Here is a 27,118-nt window from a genome sequence, read left to right as displayed (position 1 = left end):
TGTAGAGTTTTTTCAAAGGTCCAGCCAGCTGATGATGAGGGTGTGAATTACCGTGGCTATATTCTCCTGTTCCAGACAGGAATACAACTGGTGTTGAGCAAAAGCCCTTGTTCATGACCTCTACTAATCAAATTAGCAGTAGATTTGAGTTCAGGAGGATCTCTTGGACCTTTAGGGTGGTGTTTCCCTATCTATACATAATAACAAAAGAATGCAGAGTTAGTAAAACATGATTTGAGCCCAGGAAAAGAAGATAATATGACAAATTTAATGTAACTCCACTTTAATTTTCTAGGTTATAAGAAGGGAGAAGGGAGGAAAAATACTGACAGGCTTCTAAGATTCTGTTACTGTAGTTTACATCCACAAAATAGAATTTCACTATTTTTCAAGGAATTTATTTCCTGACCTAGCTTACCTTTGGGGGCTGACAATATACAGGCTACCTTTTTATACACTGTGTACTACATGCCACATAGGAAGTAAACCACATGGAAATCAACTTATATCAAAGGGCAGTTTATGTAGAACTCTTATTATTCAGATTCAATCCTATCAGCTTTACCCAGCAATAGGTCCAATTAAAGATGATGCTTTTAAATAAAACCATATGATATGGTTCTAGATATGGAATATCTAGAACAGGGGTGTCAAACTGCCGGCCCATGGGCGGATGCATCATGCGGAAGCCGTACCCACCCCATTCCCGGCAATGGCAAAATCGTCCCAATACGTTGCGCAATGTCACGTGACGTCGTGAGTTTGACATGTCTGATCTAGAAGTAGGCATTCTTAACAAAGAGTTACTATTTGCTTAATCTGGGGGGGGGAGCTTTGAAGGGGAAAGAGTGTTTCAAGGAAAAATTGGTGACTTCTTAAAGCAGCTGAGTCTTTTGACAGGATTATGCACCTGCCCTTTACAACTGTTGCATTATCCCAAGAATTATACATTCAATTTAAGGAGTTGGTAACACATGCTACATACATGCAAGAACAGACTTTTCCCACTTTGAATTGAATTGTATGGCCTTTCTGTGTGTTTGTCTGTTTTCTTTCGTCTGATGAGAAATGTTTTAGTATTGAACACATCCATTGGTTAGTTTCTTATATCTTCCCCAACTCTGCTTTTATCTTTCCTTCACCTCCAACAGATGAGGTCCTTTTGATTTTCACAAGAGTTTTAGAGGACAACATTTTCCTAATATTGAAGTAACTGGAGGATGATTTAAGAATAGGCCAGAAGGGGGGGAAAAGAATTCCCATGTATATAAATGAATTGGACCAGGTGACAATTACATTTATGGTATGTAGATCAACCTATACCCTTGAAGGGATTATATTGTGCTTATGATTTTAGTATGTTTAAGTTTGACACTAGCAGCTATTTTATATATAGTAACCATTTTATACTGATACTTGTAGTGTTATCATGTAATCATTGTTTTGTTATTTTGTAATTATTATTTTGTAGCCGATTGCCTGAGCAGATGCTTTATGTATATTGGAAAAGTAAAAGTCTCATGTTAAACATACAGGAGATTGCTTACATGAAAAGAGCACGGTAAGGGGTTGCTGTGTATGAGTCATCATCTAGGAATTGTTTTTTTCTGCTATCTTGCTCCTGGTGGAAAGACCTGATCTTTTTGTTCTGAAAAGGTACAAAAGGTGGAAGACATCTTTCCTGGTTGTTGCCTTCATCTCTCTACCAGAGAGATGAGGTCACCCAACTCTATTTTGATCAAAATAAAAGTTGTTTGCTTGCTGAAGCCTCAGCTCAAGAGTTTCTTTTGGCTCTTTTAAATTCCTGAGTAATGCTGGGACAATTGTGAGGCTAAGTGGATAACCTTAAACCCTTGTGAAATTCCTATTGATGGTTGCATGACAGTTTCTAGAATTCCTCATGGTATGGCCAGTGTAGAAAATTCTGGTCCACCTATCTGGAGAGTCACGTGCTGGAGAAAATTTGTATACTGTAGATATTTGTTCAGTGTATAATCGACTACCTTATATAATTACATTCTAAGTTCTGTGGATCTACTGCAGAATAATAGTAATAAGGGTGCTAGTGTTGATATGACAATTCTTAGGTATTGCCATAGCTTAGTGTTTATCTTGAAAAACTAAGAAAAATTGGGAGTGCCTAGTGCTTAAATGTGAGATTGCAAAAATATTGAAGTCTAGACGCTAGGCTAGGAAATCTAAAGAGAAAAAACAAATCTGGAACATTATTGTCAAGAAAACTTAATATGACCATTAAGTCACTGGGAATTAAATTTAAGTCAGTAGGTGTTACTCTCTGTGTCTGCTCAGAAGTAAGTTCCCCTGAGTTTAATTAAACGTAGTTCTATGTAAGAATGTATAGCATTGATTTAAGTGTGGATGTTACTCTATTTCAGATTATTGCTTGTATAAGCCTAATTATACAAGCAGTGGAACTTTAAATTGAATCTATTATTACAGGACTATATTTGGACAGCTTTAATTTATACCTCACATTCTCTCCCATTCCTCATTACTATTTGTAATATGGTGAATGAAGCCATCTCACTTTCTGGAATGGAGTAATTAATTTTAAAATATTGTTACTAATATTAAAATTCATATCAAGTTCACATGTTTTTGAAGGCCGTGAGTCATTTACACGTTTAATTCAGTGTTGAAAAATATACCTAGATCCATCTGAAAAGCCAATAATAAGCAAGGAGGGGGGAAAAGGAAATGCTAGCAAACATTTAAAAAGGCCACATTCATTTCTTGTGGAAAAGGACTTTATTTATAGAAGAGTAAAACCTTGATATGGATTAATTTTAAAAAATGTATACCACTGAATCTTTCTTCACGGGTACACAAAAACTAGCAACTTTTACTGAAAGAATCAGACATGGGATTGTACTGTTAAAAAGTATTTTTCTCTAGAAATACAAGAGATTCTTTCTAAGGACTAGCCATGCTGTTCTGCACCATGTGATATCCTCATAAGTGTGATCTTTCCTAAAAGGTGCCTTGTCAAAAGAACTGGCTTGCTGTAGTTTTCATCTTGCCAAGGAGGAAGGAAAATCATCCCCAGTATTTGTTCTTATGTGAAAGAAGCCAAGGCAGTTTTCTCTTTTGATACAGACAAAGTGTTAGGAGAGACAACTAGAAGGAACTGCAGGCAATGCAAATGGCAAACAGCTTTTGACAACAAAGGATCCTGAGAATCACAAAATGCTGCCTAAAGCAAAATGTAGGAACTTCACAAAGAATAGCCAGCAAGGCTTGTGCCTCTGAGTTGGAGAACAATAAGGAGTTAAGAGTCAGCAACAGCTCTACCAGAAGCTTGATTTAAAGAGAGGAAAAAATTGATATTCCCTCTCTCCCCCTTCCTTTGCCTGGATGGTCTGGTCTCTGATAGATCACATGGGCTTTCTTATGCTCAATTGCAAGAACACCAGCAGCTGCTGCTGCTGATTTAGGAAACTACATCGCGGCTGTTTAAGTGTGTCAATGCCTTATGGTCCCCAGCTCCAATTTAAAACAGAAGGATCCTGCAATGTATCTCTGAATAAGCTGATTGGAGCCTGGGATATCATCTTTTTCCCCCCTATGCTCCAGGATCTAACTATGTCTATATGTTGTTGCCTTTTTTTCAGGGATTATGGATCCTCAAAAAGAAAATCAGGTAGGAGAACCTACTCTTTTTACACATAAATTACTTGTTTTTGAATGGGAAGTGGGATATATGCAAGCTTCTTTTAAAAAAAATGCTGTTTGAAATGCAGTTACTACCATAGGGAAAGGAGTTAGTAAAATTTGTAGTTAAATAGATATTTCCTATTACATATATAAATCTCCCTATTTCCATCTTATTGAACTGATATTGCATAAAAGCATATTTTTATACTTAAGCAAATTCATCAAAGAATTGCTTGATATTTCATTGTGCAGTATTGTAAATCAGCATATGCTAGAATATGCTGATAATCTAATCTTCTCTCGCAAAGCTCATATATCCTGGCCCAACCCTATAAACTGAAATAGTTTGCTATGGATTTATTACTGAATCAGACAAGTTCACTTGTTACTATCACATATTTTTTTCTGAGCAGAACTGGGCCAAGATATCCTGCTGTGGAAGCAATGGGTTTTGAAGTAGTCACTAAAGCACTGCAGAGGGTAATTAATAATATGCAATTAAATAATTTTTGGCAAATAAACCAAAACCACCACATCCCCTAAATGTTTACTTTCTTATAGGGATAACTGTAAGAATGATTATTTGTTATTCTACCGTGAATATGTCAAAATATATTGATTGGAATAACATCCTACTCTGCTTTAAGGACTGAATTTGATTTGCTTGAGGAATCCATGGAGAAGCCAAGAATGTTTCATATATCTTTACATACTTTAGAAAACCAACATGATTGGAAGAAATAGTTATGTGGTTGTAAAAAGGATGAGAAGACATAGCTAAGCAATTGAGTATTGCCATTACATCCTTATAGGGAGTCTGACCTTCTTGTAGGGCAGGGGTGTCAAACTCAATTTCATTGAGGGCTACATCAGCATTGCAGTTGCCCTCAGGGGGCCGGGTGGGTATGGCCAGGGTGGGCATGGCCTACTGGGTGGGCGTGGCTAGAGTGTGTATGGCCTACTAGGTGGGTGTGGCCAGCTCTACATCGTTCGCATCAAGGGTGCCTATGGGGCCTGGTCAGGAGTGGGACAGATCTGAGGGTCTCTGGCAGGAGGAGGGTCTCTGGGCCAGGGCCAAGGCAGTGGGGGGCGTTCCCTCACTGTTTCCAGGATGGCTTTGCGGGCCAGATGAAACCACTTTGCGGGCCAGATCTGGCCCCGGGCCTTGTGTTTGACATGTCTGTTGTAGGGAGTCATCATCCAACACTTGAGGAGGCCATGTTGAATTATTGGGATTTATTTCTGAATAATATGCACAGTCCACTTGTAAATATAGTTATTTCTGATGCCTCTGCCAAGATTATGTGTGAAGTAAACTCTCCTTTGGAATTTTCCTTTTAAATAGCTGCATGGCAGACAGCAAATTACAGATGCAGCTTAAGATAGAAATGCAATCATAGAGAAATGTGTAGTAATAGATTTTCTCTCATAGACTGCATTCACACATGTATCTGAGTTATAATGTAATTTGGTTTTGAGTTATACTGGGTGCACTCACAAGAAGAGAAAAGTCTAAAGTGGAGATTAGATATAAATTACTGCTTATATTTTGTGACCATGGCTTGCTGTAATTTATATACATGTCATATAACTCAGTTTGGTTACCTGCTACTATGGTGGAGCAACCCAGTTACCCATTTTCCAGAATTCATTTGATTTTCTCTTACGGGTGGTTTTGTCAGTGGGGAATGATTGTTTTCTGAGTTCTCTTAACCTCAAGGATGCTAGGAAATTGGCTTCCCCGTAACCACAGTGGAGCAAATAAATCAGCAATATAATCATAGGCTACTAACTAATGTTGGAAGCTATTTTTTAATATTTGTTGCCCCTCCTATGCCATACTGAAAGGAATGGGCATAGTAGAGAAATAGCTAAAGAAGGCCCATTTGGGAGCCACTCTATCACTTTGTCTTAGAAAGAGGCAGAGAATGTAATCCTGAGAAACAGTTTGTACAATATGACTGCTTGAGGAAGCATTGTCTTAGTCTCTAAGATTCCAGGGACTGTTCTTTTTTTTAACTAACCTGATTAGATTTACATCTCAAGAGCAAAACATGCATCCTTAGATCCAGTTAAGTATATCATTTGAATATGAAAGGGCAGTAAATCACTTTTATCTGCTGTGTTTTTATAATTTTCAAGATTAATTCAATTATGGTTCAGTTAATCTAGTTTTCTACATTTGATTAGCCCACCATACATGAGTCATAGAAGCTAACTTTACCTAACATACTAAGTTATAATATGGTTTAAACCACACTATTTATAGTTCACCATGTAGTGTAAACCTAACTATTCAAATGGGATTTTTTAGCAGCCATATAGATGCTTATGCCAAGACCAAAAACAGTCCTAAACCCTGAAATGCATGGCATAAGGTGATTTATTCAGGACACAGTGACAAGAGCATCTTCATGGGAGATACAGTCTTGTGTTTCCTTTTTTAAAAAAAATCTCAAAACACTCATACTCAGAATTCAGCCTAGTGTAAAACTATCACATGATGACTGTCACCTACCTTTCTATAAAAACAAAGTCCATCTAAGTTCTTTTCTCCATGAAGGATCATATTATGGTTTTAAAGTTTAATGAATTGTATGACTACATTTTATGTTTTAGTATGGTTATATAAACATGGCAAATTATGACTTATCCAATAAGCTATGGTTAAGCCATAAAATGTGTTCATATGATGTATTGAAGTCTGGCAATAACAATGGGACAACAGCTTGTATATTGGTGGCCAAAAAGAAACAGATGACACAACAGACCGTAGCCAGCCATGTTTTTCTGGTTTTCCTACAATTTACAGTGGAGGACTAGGCAACACTTTAAAAAAAGACATTGAGTTTTATTTTAGAAAAAAAAACAAATGGTGGTCTACACAGCCAAATATATCATTGGGAGATGGAAATAGATGACATTTTAAAGCCACAATAGCCTATTTTTGGTAGCTTACTCTCTTATCTTTCCAGAAATGGAAAAGGAGAGTTAACTATGTTAATAATCTGTCTTGTCCAAATTCAATTTAAGATTTAAACAGAAACCTTAGCATTATAAACTAATGTTTCAAACTAGTTAATGTTCTTTTCTTACTGGTGAAGAAACCCTAAGTCAGTGGTGGCAAATCTATGGCACCAGAGGCAGCACTCGGAGCCTTCTCTGTAGGCATGCACACCATTGCCCCAGCCTTGCCTCCCCCGTGGTTCCCTCCTCACCAACAGCTCCCCAGGAGGAGAGTCGCTTCCGGGCGTGGCCCATGTGGAGCAGCGTAGTCAAGGACATGGCAGCCAGGCAGTGGGGACAAGACTCTGCCCTTGCGCTCCATCGTGGGGAGATGATGTTGCGGGGTGCAGGAGGAGGGCATGGCCACCATGGCACTGCTGGGCCACCTGGGCAATCTGCTGCAGTGGGCAGTGGAGGCGGTGGGTGGCCCTGTGGGTGGGCAGGAGGTGAGGGGCAAGGGCAGGGAGGGGGCAGTTTTGGGGCACTCAGTCTCTAAAGGGTTCGCCATCACTGCCCTAAATGAAACAATTCAGAGGTTCTGATGCAGATATACTTCTTGTAAAACATTGTCTGACATCACACATTGTGATTTATCATTTGTTTTAGCCATTTTGAAAAGTTCTAGCCAATGGGACTCAATTGGAAGTCACCAGGGTAGATAAAGTTATGGGGAATTTTCATGGATGATCCAGCAATAGGAAATTGATGTAATAGAGTTTAATGTGATATTTTCACATGATGTTTTATATATTTTTATTTTATTTTTAAATAAAATAAGAGGTGCCATGTAATTTTTGGGTCATAGTGATTAAAGAAGATAAATGTTTTCATGTACAACAGACTATCTCTCTTTCGGTGTATAGCTATGTTGAAATTCACATTGAGAAGCGTTCAAAATTGCCAAATTCTTCATTATCTGTGTTGTGAAACCCAAAAAGACTTCTTTGTAGTGGCATATCATCTGCAGATTAGGAATTTGATGGTGCCTAGGACAATCTATAAAAACAGGCTTTAGTAAACCTGAGTCTTGAGAAACATCTTTTAGTGTATCTGCCACTTAAACTTCTTTTTATTGGGGATAGAAGAAATTCTTCTTGAGATCAATTTCATCTTTTAAAAATGTATTGCTAATGAGCAATGCTTTTTTTACTGTTTTTGTCTCTTATGCCTTCCCTCTCCTCTATACATAGAAGGAAATAGATGGATAAATGGATACATATACATAACAGGCAAATAATGATATCAGTAATTTGATCCACACATGGCTGCCATCATATCACTTGAAAACCTATTCACACGCATGTGTACTCACACTCATTTGGAGAAAAAAAGTTAAATGTGATCCTTGCCAACAAAAAGTTACCTGCTTCTGTTGTGGTCTAGGCAGTAAAATAGTTGGTATTTCTCTTTCTCAGATATATCTACATATGTACAAACATACACAAACGTGTGTGCATATTTTATTTATTTATTTACTTACTTACTATTTTGAGCAGGAAAGCGATGGTATGTGAAAAAAGATCCAGCTGAAAACATCCTTCACTTATAGTTTCTTCAAATTTTCTGTCAGCTCTTGAAAAGAAAAGAAAACACAACTTAAGAATAATATGAAGTTGCTTCTCTTCATTGCATACTAGATCAGGAGAAAGATATGTATCAAACATATATATATTACCGTATACAGATGGATGGATGGATGGATGGATGGATGGATGGATGGATGGATATACAGATGGACTGACGGACAGATGGAGTGTGTTATTTTTATAGCTTAGAGTTTTGGGGAAAGCTTCTGTTCACAAGTGGGAATGACTGCTTATGAAATCTAAACTGGCCAGTAAGTTGTAAAATGCTATCTAACTATAACTACTTCAAATATTCATAAGAAATTCTTTTGATTTTGTCTTAATGTAGCATCTCTGTGCTATATTAAAGCAGCCTATCACATTTCAGGCTACCATAGGCCCTGAAATATGTTGCTGCTTCAAGGAATCAACTCATAAGATACATAATTCAGTCCATAAAGTAGCCATGTGTATTTTTTTTCAGACCAATGTGAAAGCCTGAAAAAAATAACGGACTGATTTAATGAGAGCCAGAGGACTGAATTAGCTTCTGAAAGTTCTGAAGTTTTGTTTCTGAACCATTTTTGAAGCACTGGCAACCCTGTAGGTAGTTCTTGACTTACAATCATAATTGAGCCCAGAATTTGGGTTGTAAGTCATGCTGATCATTAAGCAGGTCTCCACATGACTCATGCCCAATTTTATTATCCTTTTATGCAATGGACATTAAGTGAACATGGCAGTTGTGTACCCATTGTTTGCATTGAGTGTCTTTTTGCTGGAGACCAAAAATAAATGCTGGCTTTTGGCAAAAATATAGTCACATGACCGTGGCATACTGCAAATGACCATATGTGGGACAGTTGTGAGTGCCCCAAATGCAATAACATGTCAGGGGGAGGGGCAGCCATCAGAACTTTGAACCCAGTCATAAGTAGCCCTGGGAAGTTTTTTTTTAAATCTGAATGATTGCTAAGCGACCAGACATAAGTCAAGGACTTATCTGTACTATGTAGTTTAGGAGCCTCCTGAGTGATATGGTTGATCAGAAAGACTAATTTAGGACTATACTTTGAATCTGTACTCATGCCTTGCATTGTGTGGCTGAATCAGTTGCTGCTTCCTAGAATGTGGTGGTGGGGGGGTTTGTTTCTAGATAAAGTGAGTAGTAGTCATGTAAATTGAAACCACTGCAGTCAACAGAAGAAAAATCCAGAGTAAAGCACCAGAACAAATTACATGAAATAAAACAATTGTAATCTTTTTGCTCTGTGCACTTTTCTGAGAAATCTCAGCTTTATTTGAAATGACTGCAGCATGCTGGAAGGCAGGCTTAAGGGTGGATTGGGAGAAGGTATGTGCGTCCTACAAAGATTTGGCAGCTGAAATTCTTTTTTGGCAGTTTTCTCTTCTGAAATATTTTCCTTTCTATGTGATTTTTCTCAAATCTGGCTTGCATCATTTGAAAATCTTTATTTTTATGAGCTGTCAGGGTATGATATGATTTTTTGCAAAGTTCATACCTCACTGATAATTCTGCTAATGCCAATACTTCACAATACTGTTGTGAACTGTTCATATCCTGCTGAAGTTTTTCTTTGCCAGGACCTTCTAATTTCACTAGTGAAGTTTGGAGAAATGCTCCATAGTTTGCAAGCAGTTTAATAATAGTCTTAAGAGAGGCTGCTTCATCTTATTCCAAGGAGGAGTGTGTTAACTCTGAAATGCAATCGTAGATATTAATGTTGACTAAATATGGTAATATTCCTTTGAGAACTCCCCAGTAGATCTTTCTGAATAGTGATTGATGCAATTTTCTTGTGGACTTTTAAAAAGGTAGGATATACAACTGGAACAAAGGAGAAGTGGAGTACTTGCAAACTATATTTCATCAGTCTTTCTCACTGAAAACATAAACTGTCCTTTTCCAAATCTGGTCTCAATTAAAGTGTTAGATTTCGATCTTCCAACTGAAAGTGGAAAAAGGGGAGTGCATAGTTTTATAATTAGGGGTAGTTTTCTTCACATTTTTATTCCATCCTTCAATGTAAATATATTCAATGAACTTGACACAAAAAGGATAAAAGTTAATTAACAGAATTGTCAACAACAATCTTTGTTCAATAGTTTAATAATTGTAAATTATTTTAGTGGAGAGTGAAAAGATAGCAAAGTAGATTTCTTAGGTAGAGAATTCTATAAATGGAGGACCATCATTGAAAATTTTCTCCAAAATCTGTTTTACAGCAGATTAGTGTAGAAACTGTTTTGAATATCAGTGCTTTGCTTTGTGCTGAGAAACAGATAACTAACCAGTGAAGAACTTTAGAAAATGAATGAGATACATTTCTATTTTTTTTATTCTAGCTACCAAAAAGCATTTGTATTGGACTAAGTGAAATGTCTTGGCTTTTCCCTTTCTTTTAATACTGATAAGCTAATTATATATTTATTTTTGTGTGCCTTATAAACTGCTCTAATCAGAAATGACTCTAGCCCGCATACTATTCTCTCTCTTACACAGTTTAAAACACAGTAAATCAAGTTTAATGAAGTGAAGAACTAGGGGTGACATGATAGTAGTGTTCCAATATCTCAGGGGCTGCCACAAAGAAGAGGAAGTCAAGCTATTCTCTAAAACTCCTGGAAGCAGGACAAGAAGCAATGGATGGAAACTAATCAAAGAGAGAAGCAACCTAGAAGTAAGGAGAAACTTCCTGACAGTTAGAACAATTAACCAGTGGAACAACCTGCCTCCAGAAGCTGTGAATGCTCCAACACTGGAAGTTTTTAAGAAGAGACTGGACAGCCATTTGTCTGAAATGGTATAGGGTTTCCTGCCTGAGCATGGGGTTGGACTAGATGACCTCCAAGGTCCCTTCCAACATTATTATTATTATCATTGTTGTTATTATTATTATTAAACTGCCGGCCCATGGGCCGGTTGCATCATATGGAGGCCGCACCCACGCCAGCTCCGGCAATGCAAAAAAAAAATGCGACTGACGCAGCGAGTTTGAGACCCGTGTTCTAAGTCATAAAATCACAATATAAGAATTCTGGAATAGTTGCAGTCTGCTCTTCCCTCTTTAGTAATGACAGTTGCATTACATCAGAGTTCTATTTCACCACGGTCTGAAGAATTATGATCTTCAAGCTATCCTAATCCTGGATATATTGAGTCTATTTTGACTTTAATGAGAAAACTAAGGTGTGAGGAATAGAACTGGCATATAGGAGATTGAGCTTTTTGGAGTATCCCATGTTCTAACATATATACATATAAGGGAGTCACTTCAGACCATTTAATCCATACATCCATTTTGCTTTGTGTTCATTGGAGAGTTTTGCTTGGCCATCCCAAGCTATGTCTTTCCCTCACCCTCTGTAAAGTACTCACAAAGAAATATAAACAAAAAGCTACAAGTGAGGTTTGTGTGGTTGGTTGGCAGCCAGGCATGGATGGACATGCTCTCAGATCAAAAAAGGGAACTGTGTCCTGTCAAGAAGTTTGCCTGCTAAGTTTGCTTATATGCTACCCAGATCCAAAGGTTTGGGGCAGTTAATAAATTCTCTCCACCAGGTTAGAAAGTTCAACATTTACCTCTATGGTCAACACATAATATGTTCTCTCTTTTCTGGAAGCTGCAGCTGCTTTCCCCAACAGAGAAACTGGTGGGAACGAATTTCAGCTGCTTCTCTCTCAGAGCAGAGGAAAAGCTGGTGGCCCTGATCCTGCAAGTCACTTCTTTTCCAGACCACCAAAAAAATATAAACTCAGCTAATTGTGGTTTATTCAGTAAATCATGTTAAAAACATGTCAAAAACATGCTTAGACACTGAGCATCATGCTAGTGCACAAAGATGTAGAACTAATAGTGTAATATACTGAGTCTGAGTAGGTTTTATTACCTTTATTTGGCCACTCATCTCATATACATGACTCTGAATGGCTAATGATATTAAGAATAGTAAAAGCATATGTAAGAAAATGATTCTCCCGGTAGCTGTGAGAAGTTACACAACATTAGTCAGCACAACCAGGAACCAGGCTCTTGACTAGAAGTGGAAATGCTAATGCTCAAGGCAGACAAGTCAACCTGCCTCTTATGTTCAATGTATCTACTATGGATGGAACTATGTATGGAATCTCTACAAATGATGTGCTAGATAAACAAAATGCTTATGAATTGTGAATTATAATACTGCATAATTAAAACTTTGTGAAGATTACATGAATCTCAGGTGTGGCTGAAGTAAGGGGAAAGGATCAGGTTTCTTAAGATCAACAACATTGCAGAACCTTTGGCTGGATCCATCACCAGTCCTAATTGGTTATGCATGGAGACAATACATGAATTTACTCACTTCACATATTGATTCCTTCCTGTGCTTGATTAACATTTAATAAATCAAATGCATTTATAGTATTTTTTCTCCAAAAACAAAAGACTTTGAGGTCCTAAGGAGGTAAATTACTGTCCAGAAGGCATGGGCCAAATCTTAGGGTGTTATGGTTTTTGTTTTAAAGAGAGCTTTTCCAGTGGCTTTTAAAAATGTCACTTCCAATTGGTAAACTGGAATGATGGGATTTGTCAGATGTTCTTATGCCAGCTTACCTCTCTGACAAGATGTGCTTGGAGGATTATTTTTGTAGAAATACAATGATGGCCCCTCTGTGAGAAGAGTTACTTCTTAACTACACTCTAAAAGGGAATTGGACCAGTTTAAATTAGGTAAAAACTGTACTTCGGCTAGTAGAAATTTGGGAAACAAAATGCTGCACATGATCAGATCAACCAGTGCAGCTGCCAGAACACAAATAAGCAAATACATACTTTATTAAATAACAGCCTAAGAATCTGGATTTTGTTGGCTCAGCCAAGAATGTGGTATCTTAGCAATCTATATATTAGTAAGGTACATTTGCAAAGACTCCAATCAGCTAAGTGATACTGTCTGGTTGTAAGCCAAGGTCTCCCCACCTCCATCCCCACCCACCCCCACTCTTTAGCAGGCATTTAGCTCTTAACCCAGGTTCCTGCATTTTCCTCCTAGCTTGCATAGCTGGCAATGAGGTTATCCAGACTCTCTGCAGCATATGCTGTAGTACTTAGACCCTTAAAATAGTGGTCTTACAGCTTCTTGAAATCTGAATGTGTATTGTCTTAATATAACAGCCATATGAAGAGGGGGTAGGTAGGCTGGGGGTTGTAACCTGTCTCCCCCAGATCTAGACTAGCCTCTCCCAGACAAAACAGAATAATCCTATAGATGCCTGATGTCTTAAATAAGATCAAGATGGGCCCCCTTCACCTCCTCTGGAGGATTAAGGGCAACTATATTATGTTAAACAAAAAGACATATCTGTGGTAATTTTCAACCTTAATTTCCTTGAACTATGAGGCTCTGTTTCCCAGGAAGGAATGATATGCCTGAAAATCAATTACCATAATGCAGAATATGCCTTATTTATGCAAAGTGTATGTAATCCTTCTCTCAAATTACAGTCTAGAAAGATGGCTGTCCCTGAAAAAAGAAAAATTAGACATTCCTGAGATGTTTTTCCCTGTTTTCCCCTCCCCATTTTGCAGTTCATACGATAGGTTCTGAAGCACCATTGTCACATAAATACAAAATGCAAATATTTTCAAAAAATTTCTGTAAGAGGTCACACAAAACTAAGCTATTCTAATTTTTTAAATTTTTTTATGTGGCATGTTGAAAGGTGGAATCTTATGGGTTTATGAAGTGGCAGCATAGTTATTTGTTTCACATGGCTGCAAAAAGGGGGGCTAGAGAATTTAAATAATTTTAGTTTTGTGAAATTTTAATTTTAATTTTGTTGTTATTCTGGTCTTCAAGATTTAAGAGCTGTTTAATATAAAATTAATAATACCATGTAAGTCATTTAGAGAAATGTCTTCTGAAGAAACTAATGCAGGTAATCCTCAACTTACTTTGTTTAGTTACAACAGCACTGAAAAAAGTGGCATGACCATTTTTGAGACTTATGATTGTTGTACCACCTCCATGGTCATGAGATCAAAATTCAGATGCTTGGCAACTGACTCATAGTTATGATGTTTGCAATGTCCTGGGGTCGTGTGATCCCCTTTTGCAACCTTCTGACAAGGAAAGTCAATGGAGAAGCCAGATTCACTTAACAACCATGTTACTAACTTAAAAACTGCAATGATTCACTTACCGACTGTAGCAAGAAAGGTCATAAAATGGGGCAAAACTCAACAACTGTCTTAGCAACAGAAATTTGGGACTCGTGGTTGTAATCTGTATCTGTTTTTAAAAATAGTTTCAAATTTCATTTTCATATGCAGAAGACAGAGAAGGAACAGAAATGCTTTTTAGGCTATGGAAACCAACAGTGAAAATGAATGATTGGGTAGACATATTGTATTAAGCGGAAGGTCTGCAGTCCAAGGCCATTTGTAACCCTTGAGTCTCCAGAACCTGCTCTAGCATGATGGCTCAGAAATCAGCACAATGGTTCTTCACTACCTTTTAGATTATAATGTGAGCCTGGAAATAAACCTAAGATTCCTACCAAAATGATATGAAGAAACTGCCTTCCTTCCTCAACCAAGAAGAAAACCTTGACTATTGTGGCTATGCTTTGGCTCCTCACTTTTCCAAATATGAAGCACGGTCCTCAACCACTTGGCAAAAGTGACTTAAGTAATAAGATCACTTCAATAGTTTTGGCTTAGTTCATGATTTATAGATCAAGATTTGTTCAAATATGTTCCTCCGTGCGGACTGCATTTTCATTTTATACTATCGGGGTATCTGATAAAGATTTCATGCATTGGGGTGAGGATGCAAAGCAGTGCTGGGGTTTGTTTTAACCATTATTTTCCAGGTATTGGGGCTTGGCAAAATTTACATGGTCTAATCCATCAGTTTTACATCTTTGGGAGAAAATTTAAATACCCATGTAAAGTAACTGGTTTTGCAACAGATTAATGTCAGTCTAGCTAAAGATGGGGGGGGGAAACACATGCAAGTTGCATATAAATTTATTTTATTTTTATGATTGTGTTGCTTGTGGGATGTTTGTGATAATCTTGGTTTATGACAAAATGTAATAAGTAATCCAGGTATCATTTATATAACCAACTAGATTGCCATTTAATAAGATGATGAATCTAAAACAAAACTACTTGAGCAATCCAGATGAGTAAAAGGAATCTAATACCTTTGGGGCTAATAGTTGAATGGTAGATTAATTTGCATCTCTGTTCTTCCTTTTTTCTCTCATGACCATCCAGTATAAATGGCATTGTATAAACTGAAAAACAAATAGGCTAGTTTGGGCTAGTGATTAAGTGCTGGCCTAGACTGCGAGTTCTAGTGCTAACATAGTCGTGAAAGCTGGCTGGGTGACTTCGGGTAAATCACTCTGCCCAACTTACCTCACAGGATTGTTGGGAAAACAGGAGAAGGAAAAAGTATTAGATATGTTTGCCACCTTAAATTTTTTATAAACAATAATAAAGGCAGAATAAAAAACAAATAAATGACATGCAAGTGACTCAACATTTTGTGATATTACAGCACAAACTTAAGCTTTTTTTTTTACTTTCGTTCCAAATGCATGGATCACAGGATTTGTATCATATTATTGCAGTGCATATTTCGTCATTTACCCTCCTTCTTTCTTTCCATGTGGATACCGCTATTCCCTTCCTTCCCTGCCCAGCAGGCTGCTAAGAAAAGAACAAAATATTTTTAGCAAGCTTGAAACTATTCCCCACTTCTCCTTCTGGGTTCTTTCTATTCCAGTGAAATAAGGCTGAGTGCTGCCTGCAGCTGAAGAGATGTAGGATGCCCATCGCTGTTTTAGGGGTTGAGAACAATTAAAATATGTATGATTGTCATGCTGTTTTTTAAAAAAATGAAATCCTTTGAAGTAATGCTAAACAGATGTTCCAAGCTGAAATATACTAGCTGTCTTCCCTCTTCACAAGCACTCTTATTTCTTAACTCTTATTTCTGTCTAGTGCTATCAGATGAGTCGTGCTATTTTTTGTCATGGGGGTGGTGGTGGTCTGCTAAATTTACCAGAGGCAAATGTATCTTTTCTTTGGAAGTCTACAATGTACCGGTACTCTGCCAGGTACTCACTTCTCTGTTCCTAATTTCTTGTGTTGGGAGCTGTTTGTATTGTTTTGCTTCAGTTACTATTGATGGAGCATGTGCAAAAGGAGAAAGATGCTCCATTTAAAATTTGCAACCAGTTACCATTCAGGGCAATCTGATTAAATGGCAATTGTGTGAAAAACTTGTTTACACTTCAGCTGTTTTTGCAAAATGCAGTTCAAGGTTAAAAGTTTCCTTTTGTTTTTCTCTAAATTCTCTTCCTGAAGTAGGTCAGTTGCATACTATTTTAAAATCTACGTGTTGTGCCACTGCAAGAGCATATGGTTCCAATATAACCTAAGCCTTCGGCATTTTCTTACTCCAGATATTTTTCATCAGTGCAATTTTTTTGTTTTTTTCATTATTGTTTTGGCAGGGATAGTACAAACCCTGTTAGAGGTAGTTGGGAGTGCTGAATTTTTCCCCCCCTGCTTGGAATTATTTTGTGACTTTATTTCATTATATTGTCACCTTAGTTTCTTTTTATCTAGACAAATCACAAAAGCACAACAGAATATGTAGTGTTGGGTTTAGTGTTTTAACTGCTGTTCATGAACTCCTTCCAAGTCAACCTTTGTACATATAAGAGAATGGTCAAAGTTTTCCAGGTGGAATAGATGTCTATTCAGGAATTTGTCTTTTAACCAAGACACTGGATTTTGTAATTTTCAAGAAAAAGTGCAGTATTTTACCTTGTAGTAGCCCCTCTATGAAGGAGATGGGCAATTTAGGTAGATAGATAGATAGATAGATAGATAGATAGATAGATAGATAGATAGATAGATAGATAGATAGATGGCAGGCAGGCAGGCAGGCAGGCAGGCAATTTGTGGAATGTCTTCTAAGACATGGTTGTAGAAGTCATACTAACTCCTGCTTAGGCCAAGAACAAAGAGAATGATAATCCCATGATTAGATTATTTTAGGTTATGGTTATGGTTATGGAGTACAAATTCAACCAAGAACACCTTTTATAACAAAAATGGTTGCCAGCTGTGAACATAAGATGATATGCAGCCCTCAAGCTTTCAGTATAGCTCTCAGAACTTTCCAAAAATTTCTGTCAAATTGTAATGTTTAAGGAGACAGAAGGGGAAAATGATCTAACACATAGAAAGTAAGCATATAATTGTATTTAATTGTATTTTAGCTTCAGTAAATTATAAATTAATTTAGATTTAGTCTTGTCCCGGTCTCTGACAATTTGGGAAATGTCACTCAAATGCACTCAAACACCAAATATGATTCTTGTACAAAAGGAATATGTTCTTCTGTATTAGTGATTGCATTTAGAAAACTCTGCCATCCCCCACCCAGACAAAACAACAGCCACCACCCTGCATCTAGGTCACTCTGAACAATTGTGGGTTCACTGCAGCCCTAACACCATTTCTGCTGCTCAAAAAGGCCACCTCCCACTATTCCCCAAGGTGTGAGCCTTGAGGAATAGTGCAATTGGCCCCACAGCCCAATGCTCCCCAGGATCTGCCACCTGCCACTTACCTTCAGACAATGCTCTTTTTCTGTTGACAGGACCTTATGGCCTACTTGAGGCTACTCTAGAGTTGATGAGGCCTTCATTCTTGAAGTGGGTTCAGAGAGTGCTTTTTCGCAGCTTCTGAAAACCTCATGCAATTTTTGGAGGCTTAGAAGGCCTCAAGAAAGCCTGGCTCTCTCATGTGACTTCCAAATGGTCCGAAGGCTGCGCAAAAGCACATCCCTTTCTTACACAAGAATGTATCATTCTTTTGAGAATAGGTGTTGAGTGTTTGTGAACACTGGCATGTCATCAAAAATGTGGCCTATGACCTTTGATCCATGTGTCATAGGTTTCCATCACTATCTAGAGAGAAGATTTCAGCTCTATAATTCTTAATCACAGAAGTTCAAAGTTTTTTTAAAAAACATGTACTTTGGGAAATATTTAGTCTTTGAATAAGGTAGCTGGAAAGTGGAAATTCTAAAAAACAGCATTATAATATTTTTGTTCCAACTGATATGAAGCACTGAAAGGGAATCCTTCTCACTGGAGTTCTATTTTTTTTTTTTTACTAAAAATCCTACCAGGAACGCAAAGCAGTTTTCAAGTGATGGCTTCCCCTTTGCACTTGCAGAAAGGCCATGTGTGGCATTAGTTTTGAATCAAGTGATTTATGCTATGATGTCTCCGTAAATGTCTGTAAAAGTTATATATGATTCCTTCACAGCTCAATTTTAAAGCAGTATGGGCTAATATAATAGTTAAAAGTTGCATTATTACTTTTCTATTTGTACTGCTATTCCCCCACTCCAAAAGCTGTCATGGAGACAAGACAGAGAGTGATTTAATGGATACTTTCAGAGCCACATCAAGATGTCCTTGTGGACTATATGTACATTATAAATTGTGTACTTATAGCTATATAGATTTTTCAGCATTGTATCTATGATAGCAAGATTTCATCAATAAATATCAATTTACAGTATACAGCTTTAGATGGTCACAGGTTTTATTGGTAAAGCTGCAGAAAATGAATTTTTTTAGACTATGGTTCTGAGAGACTATGCCACCCATCTCATTGTCAGATAACTCTGGGAGACCTTTATCGGTAGTTTTGTTAAGAAATAAAAATCTTTAAATTTCCAATACCTCAGAATAATGGTTTTAAAACAGCCAATTCTTTCTAGTCAGCTCAATAATTTAAGAACTGCTGTATAACCTGACAGCTCTAGCATTAGTTGAGGATGAAGTGGGTTGAAATGATCTACTAAACTCGTGGATTAGTGTCTATACTTGTAAAACAGAGTAAATGTCTGACCTTGTGGTAAAACACTCAAATGAGGCTTTATTCAAAAATGGCAGTCTGGATGGTTTCAAGGTATTACCACAAATGTGAATGATTTCATTGTTGTAAACTAAGAGAAACATGTAATGCTTATAGAAAGTAAACACATCTGTTGTTTGCAAAACTACCATGGGAACACCTTTGTATCAGCTGACGTTCTCCTTTAGCAACATATTTTATCGTTTCACTGCTTGGAGTTTAATGGAGACAATTCCTCTGTGTATTCAAACAAATGTAGAATTAAAACTATTCTGTATTTGCATGGTTACAACACTGCTTCTCTCTATCTCTAATCCCTCTTTTGCTTTTCTTGTTTCTCTGCTGCTTCTTTTCTTGGCTCTGAAGTTTGGATGTCAAGCCTATCTGATTCTCCAAGGAAGGCTACAGCAGGTATTGCACTATTTCTGTGTGTAAAATTGTGTTTTCTCTTTCCTGGAATGTTACAGTGATGCAAAAGATTAAGTGGTGGTTGTGGGAATATTATAGCATGATTTTATACAGGTGGTATATTTAATAATTATATAGTCATTAGTGGGTGTTTGCATAACAGTACTTATAATAAGGAAAATACCCAGGTAGTCCTCGACTTATAACTATTCATATAGGGACTGTTTGAAGTTACACTGACAGTGAAAAAAGTGACTTATGACCATTTTCACACGTACAACAGTTGCAGCAATGACATGGTCACGTGATCAAAATTTGGGCGCTTGGCAACTGGAATGTATTTATGACAGTTGCAGTGTCCCAGAGTCATGTGATCACCTCTTCCAACCTTCTGACAAGCCAGTCAGATGGGAAAGCCAGATTCATTTAACACCCATGTTACTAATTTAACAACTACAATGAGTTGTTTAACAACTAGGGCAAGAAGAGTAATAAAATGGGGCAAAACTCACTTAACAACTATCTTGCTTAGCAACAGATATTTTGGGCTCAATTGTGTCATAAGTCGAGAATTACTCATAGTCTCCCTTTGAAACTAAAAGTGAGGATGTCTTAAGTTCACCAAACATGCAGCAGAAGAAGCATATCTTTGTTATAGAAGGGGAAATTATTATCATAATAATCTTTAGGTAAAGGTGACTGTGAAGCCCAATAGCAGTAGTGCATTTGTTTTTAAAATATATTCTTACTATATAATTTAGAAAGTGAAACATTTGCTGGAAACTGTCCACTGCCAATCACCTAACCAAAGGAACATGTTGATAATTTTTAAAAAAAGCAAGTATCAGATCGTTTAAAAAGATATAAAAGGGTTATGATTGGAGCTATGAATTATTCCAAGATATGTTAGGAGAAAACTCTGCCAAGCATGGTACTCTTAATAAATTACATGACTTGGCTTGCAGATTTTCTTAATATAGTTAAGAAGGCATACAAAATCAGCTATCCTTGTCTTGATCACAACAAGTAGGGAAGACTTAATAGACAAAATGAAAATAGCAGAAACATGGAGAGGAGGAGACAAATGCTGGAATTTTTCATTGTAAGGGAAATTAAGGCCCTGCGTGTCTGCACATATACACCTTCAGGTTATTGTTGACTCCAGGCAATTTCCTGGACAAGTCCCTGCAATTTTCTTGGTAAGATTTTGGAAGTGTAGGAGGATTAGGGAAAGAGCACTTTACATTGGCCAGAGGAAGAGCTCCATTTTCAAGCTAGTATTTAATTCCTTTCCTCTAGACATTATTCCAGACAAATTGCTCCACCAACTCTAAGGTGACCTGACCTCTTATAGCTCAGTCTTGCATGGCTGAATGCCACTTCTATCTGTAGATCGCACAAATAAAATAAAGTTGCGTAATTGTGCAAAATACCCAGCTGAAAATTAGGAAAAAATTGAAATGAGTAATTTGGAAGTAATAGTTTGTAATTTGGAAGACTACTTCTCTGAATCAAGTTGTAGTAACTGGAATATGTTGAGCAAATTCTAATGTTCTTTAGTCAAGAACAAAGTGATCTGCTATGTTGACTCCAATATTGTTTACAATAATATTATCAAATGATTCATTTTCTTCTTGTAAAACTGTTATTGCTTAATATTTCAGTTTAGGCTGTACTAGGACTTGCTGAGTTTACCAACCCTTATCCAGTGTTTCTTAGTATCAAATACAGGCTGTCCTGGGTTACATAAGAATTCTGTTGCAGGAATCCTTGCACATTCTTCCATATATCAAATTGTGTGCATCTGCAAATGGCAGTCACATTTTTTCACCCTTTGTGTAAATTTGAGTTTAGATAAACTGGGGCTTGCGTAATACAGAAACTATTTGTATATTGTGATGCAGAAACTAGAAATGGGTCAACATTAAAAGACAACAGTCCCATAAAATGAAGGGATTTATTTATTAAATTTATATATTGCCTATCTTGCCATCAATTAACTCTAGGTGACTTACAACAGGATAAAACCCGCAAAATATACAACATAAAAATGATAAATATTAACATTAAAATTAACAAGGGAGGCATGAATAATTATGGGATTCAAAAATAACTGGACTTTTGAACATTTCTTCAAGAAGGTGCAAAAATTCAGGGCTTTTAAAATATAGGGAGGTTTACAGAACTCCACTGTGCTTCCTACTTCCTACACTTGGAATATTGCATCCAGTTTTGGAGACAATATGCTAAGTTTTGGATGCAATATGCTAACCTCTGTAGCCCTACACTCTGCTTCATACTTCAAAAGACTCTTGTTCAGCAGTTAGTCAGAATTCAAACAATTTCACATGCTTTTGGATACTAATATTTTTATTTTTATTTATAACTATCTAAAGGCTAAATATGTTTACAGCAATATTGCCTCTATTATATTAGGTTGGAAATACAATGAATCCCATATTTCTTTGTGCAAAATAGATAGAACTATGTGAACCAATCAGGACCAAAAGAGGGTCCCACAGTGCTAGGCTGCATTAACAGAGGAATAGAATCAAGATCATTTGAAGCGTTAATACCATTTTACAATGCTTTGGTAAGGCCACACTTGGAATATTGCATCCAGTTTTGGTCACCACGATGTAAAAAATATGTTGAGATTCTAGAAAGAGTATACAGAGCAACAAAGATGATTAGGGGACTGGAGGCTAAAACATATAAGGAACAGTTGCTGGAATTAGGTGTGTCTAGTTTAATGAAGAGAAGGACAAGGGGTGACATGATAGCAGTGTTCCAATATCTCAGGGGTTACCACAAAGAGGAGGGAGTCAAGCTATTGTCCAAAGCACCTGAAGGCAGGACAAGAAGCAATGGTAGTGAAAATCAGATTGATCTGATAGCACTTTTTTAAAATAACAATGAGTTTAACATTACAATTGTTAATAGAAAAGGTACTTGTAATCCAGGGGTGTCAAACTCATTTTCATTGAGGGCCGCATCCGCATTGCGGTTGCCCTCAGGGGGCCGGGTGGGTGTGGCCTGGGTGGGCGTGACCTACTGGGTGGGCGTGGCTAGAGTGCGTATGGCCTACTGGGTGGGCGTGGCCAGCTCTACATCGTTGGCATCAAGGGTGCCTATGGGGGCCTGGGCAGGAGTGGGACAGATCTGAGGGTCTCTGGCAGAAGGAGGGTCTCTGGGCCAGGGCCAAGGCAGTGGGGGCCGTTCCCTCACTGTTTCCAGGATGGCTTCGTGGGCCGCATGAAACCACTTCACGGGCCGGATCTGGCCCCCGGGCCTTGTGTTTGACATGTCTGTTGTAATCTGTTTCACATGCAACCTGCATAACCAATCTGTCTTTCCCTTTGACCCCCTAGCTACACTAGACGTGTGGAAGTGAGGTGCAGCTTAAGAAAGATTATTTTTGGCTTTTAAACTGGAATTCTGGTGCTATTAGTGTTTTCTTCTGTAATAATGTAAGGGGGGGATATTGATAGCAAATACTTTTCCTTTGTATATATCCTCTGTACTTTTATATTGTATATCTCCTTGTCTGCAGTTGGCCAAAGAGTGAAGCATTTGTAGAGAAGAATAAATAACTAAACCTGGGATTAAACATGCTTCAAATGGACCAATATTTGTGGACTGTGTAAAAACAATAGAGGAGCTGTTTAGCTGCCAAACTTCATAATTTTGCTCTTGATTTAAACAAAGAGGGGTCACCTGGTCTAATTGTTTTCTTCTTTTTAACTTCTGTAAGCCAAAATTTCTTTTGAGTTTCCTTCTCTCAAAAGATCAAGCTCTCTCTTGGCTATATAGCTAAAGAATCTATAGTTGTTACAGCCAGTTAAAAAGGATCAAATGGCAAAGTACTTAGGTGCTTTACAATTGTTGGAGAACTTTGTCTGGCAGTTTCTTGGATAACTTCCAAATGGTTTCACAAATCTGTAGGTGGAATGCCATTGCCTTTTTTTTAAAAAAAACTTGCAATGCAACTGATTGGATTCTGTAGAGTTTGAGCCAATTTTCCACAAAATTGAGCTGGTTGGGGAAAGAAGTCTGACTTCACCCTTTCCTCTGTCTCAACTTTGTCTTGGCTGGATTATTTTTTAAGACTAGCAAATGTACTATAAAAGATCAGTCTGGTAGAGTCTGGTGTTCTAGCAAATTGTAGTCATGAATAGATTTTATTTGAAGATGTATGCATTTATTTGAAGATGTATGCAGAAGGCAGAGCAGATGTTGCATGAACACAGAATATCAAAACTATTTGCAGAACCAGGACTGTGCAAAGAATGCACAAGTGATACTTTGGTCATGTGGAAGGTCAAATGAAGGAGCCCTCTTTGAAGCATTAAAATAGCCATGTCTTTAAGACACTTGAAGAGTGCTTTTTAAAGTCTATATATGTAAATGTAGGAACAATTTCTTTGCTTTGCTGGTAATCCCAGTAGGAAACATGGTTTATGCATGCACGTAAACAGACAATCAAAGGCAACCTTCAATGCAGCTGCATAAGCCTTGCAGAGTATGTAGTTGCTTTCAAGCAAGGTTCTTCTTTGGGCTAGTACACTTCATGATGCAATTCTTTCCAAGACTGGAAACAGCTCTATTAGATAGCTATTAATATTTAACCATGGACTTTAGGCATTAAGTTGGAGTCTCCATTGAAGCATTTAGTGCAGCTTAGGGTTCTGTTCATAAATGAAGCTGTGGAAAACAAAAGTAAGATTGGTAGATGTCAATATGCAGAAGGGCTAGATCCTGTGTCCACTGTAAATGCAATTCTGTCAAAAAATGTGAAACCTTCAAAACCAGAAAAATGTGGTGTACTTGGCTTTTTTCAAACTACAGTTAAGGCTGGCTGCAGTTCAGGATTCAGACACTATAGAAAGCCATCTCTTAATAAGTTAAAAATAAAGGATAATGAACAGAAAACAAAAGTAGAGGGAGGGGGACAGTTGAGAAGAGATGCACTTTAAGCAGAGAACAATTAGATCCAGAAAGAGCTTGCATATTCTTTGTCATTTGGACACTCAACTATCCAATAACATGCTCAAAGAAATTTTAACAAAATAAAAGCAAGGTGAATATTAGAAAGAAAATCAGAAAGAATAATGACGGAAAAATAGAAAAGAAAAAAAGATTATATAGAAGCGACAACTAATCTTTTTGTCAGTTGGTTATAAATGCATTTATAGTTTACCTTTTCTAAGGTTACATCATAATTTCTTTTTTTTTTCATAAGCTACCCTTTCTAATCTTCAAACCCATAAATAACAAGTTCACCTTTCTCTACTTTCAGCAAAATGTTTCAAAAAAACAGTCACTGATAAATGTAGTTGTTGGTCTTTAATCAAGTTGATTTTACAGCTCTGCTAATTCAGTCATATTTATGAACCATTTCTCCATTGTGGGTATTTCAAAGTATTTCCATTTTTGCACATATAATAGCGTTGCAACAGTAAACACTTATGAGAATAATCTTCCATGACTCTTTTCTAATTGCCTGTCCAGCAAGAAAAGTTTTGATTTCAGTTCAATGTTGATCTATAACATTCTTTGTATCATTTTATGTATTTCAACCCAGAAATTTCTGGCTTTTTTACAAGTATATTAGACATGATAAAATGAACCATTCATGTTGTGCACATTTCCAACATAAATTTGAAGTACATTAATCTAGACAATTTTTCTGAAGTCATATACCAGTGGTCAGTGCTTTTTTTGTAAAAGAAAAAGGTGCCGGAACTCACACATGTCATACAATCCGCCTTGCCTACCATATAAGGTTCCATCCAAAAAAGGTGCCGGAACTCCATTCTGAGCGTTCTATGACAAAAAAAGCCCTGCCAGTGGTACATCACTTTGTAAAAATTCTCTTAAGTTCTAATGTAAATTTTAGTCCTTTTAACGACATATTTTCACACTGTTCTGTCAGTATATTCATTGTATCTAAAGGCCTTATCTCATTTTATTATTCTTTCATTTGTGCTTCCACTTCAGTGTAAAAGTTTGTACATTTTAGCAATTGTATGTCTGTATGTAATCAAATTGTCTTCTGCTGCTCAATTCCAAATATTCTATTATCTATCTTAAATCTTTGTCTTAACTATGCCCAAACCATTGAAAAGTAACTCCCTCAGACGACATTAACAGATTTAAGAATTTGGAAAAACGGATGGAAAAAGTGATGGAGATGGCAAAGCTAACTGTTGTAGAGAGAACTTTTCCAGTTTGTTTCTGCTTGGAAACCACTTTTGGACTTTATGCTCGAAACAGGAGAAAAAAAAATAAAAAGTTGATCTTAGATTTGATGATTAAATTAACTTAGTTGTTATAGAAATGGCTTGTATATATCAGAAATGAAAAGCAAAGACTGAGGTTGTAATTGTAGCTTGTATTTTACTACCCTGAAAATAGTCAGAAGTCACTGCTTTTTTCTTTTCTTTTTCTTTCTACCGTACAATTCTTTCTCCTATCCCTCTGATCTTTGTTTTCATTTGTATTGTATATTACAATAAACTAGAAAATTAAACCTCTCTACAACCAACTGCTCTTTTGATTTCATCTTATATTCCCCATGTTTCTGTACCAACAACTATTGAAAAGTTAACCATTTTTCTTTACTTACTGTTTCGTTCCTATAAAGTATTTCTCTTTTTTTTGTAAGAGTTTTATTAATTTTTTACAATAACAACTTTAGTGCCTGGTGTACAGCGTGTTGTCTTGCTTCATGAATTTTTTTTTATAATCAATAGTTAATTAACAGTCAGTAATAATTATTTTTTATATTTCCATAATTTGTATATCAATTGATTATATTGCCTTGATCTTCTCTTCTCCCAATAGTATTCTCCTTCTTCAGCATTAAACAAATATAATTTTTGATATTTAATATTATCCATATATAATTGATTAAATAAAAACATTTTCTTCTATATTTATACCAACTATAATAACGTATTTTCCGGCGTATAAGACGACTGGGCGTATAAGACGACCCCCTACATTTCCTGTTAAATTATAGGGTTTGGGCTATACTCGCCGTATAATACTACCCCTCTTCCAATGCACACCAAATAAAAATTAAAAAACATCAGATTTGATTTTAATATGGTAATTTTAATTCAAATGCTTATGACATGCAGGTACTTAGTAGGAAAACTGTCACTTATAGACATAAGGCTGTTTGTCATCAAACATGTAAACATAAAACAGTGCAAGTGGACTAAACTTTTCCTAATTCACTCTAAAGCTTTCCCTGCGCAGACCAAATGGGAGATCCACTCCAGGTTTTCCAGCCAGCCCGCCCAGTTCCTGAGTCAAATGTGTCCTTAGAGCTAAGCAGCTGCTCTGGCTGCTGCATTCCCCACCTGCCTTTCAAGTTGGGATAGACTGCAGCTGCTCTTCAACTTTAGAAGGAAAGACGCCCAGACCCCAGCCTGTAAAAAATCACAGACTGCAGTTTCTTCTCCAATTGGTCCCGCTTTCCCTGCGCAGACC

The 27,118-nt window shown here is 37.0% G+C and overlaps 1 protein-coding gene across 1 annotated transcript in view; it reads left to right on the top strand.

The window, feature by feature from the left end:
• Positions 1-3,588: 3,588 nt before the first annotated feature.
• Positions 3,589-27,118, top strand: part of SH3PXD2A (SH3 and PX domains 2A) — a gene marked incomplete at its 3' end in the record, with an annotated part of 103,535 nt that continues 80,005 nt past the window's right edge. The window contains exon 1 of the mRNA XM_081330056.1: positions 3,589-3,661. Coding sequence (XP_081186182.1) covers positions 3,604-3,661 — 58 coding nt within the window. The 5' untranslated portion in view covers positions 3,589-3,603. The remainder of the gene's footprint in view (positions 3,662-27,118) is intronic.

Source organism: Vipera berus, assembly GCF_964194415.1.
Source record: "Vipera berus genome assembly, chromosome: 5".
Lineage (NCBI taxonomy): Eukaryota > Metazoa > Chordata > Lepidosauria > Squamata > Viperidae > Vipera > Vipera berus.
Note: the sequence above shows the minus strand (reverse complement) of the source record. Positions and strands in the feature narration are given on the sequence as shown.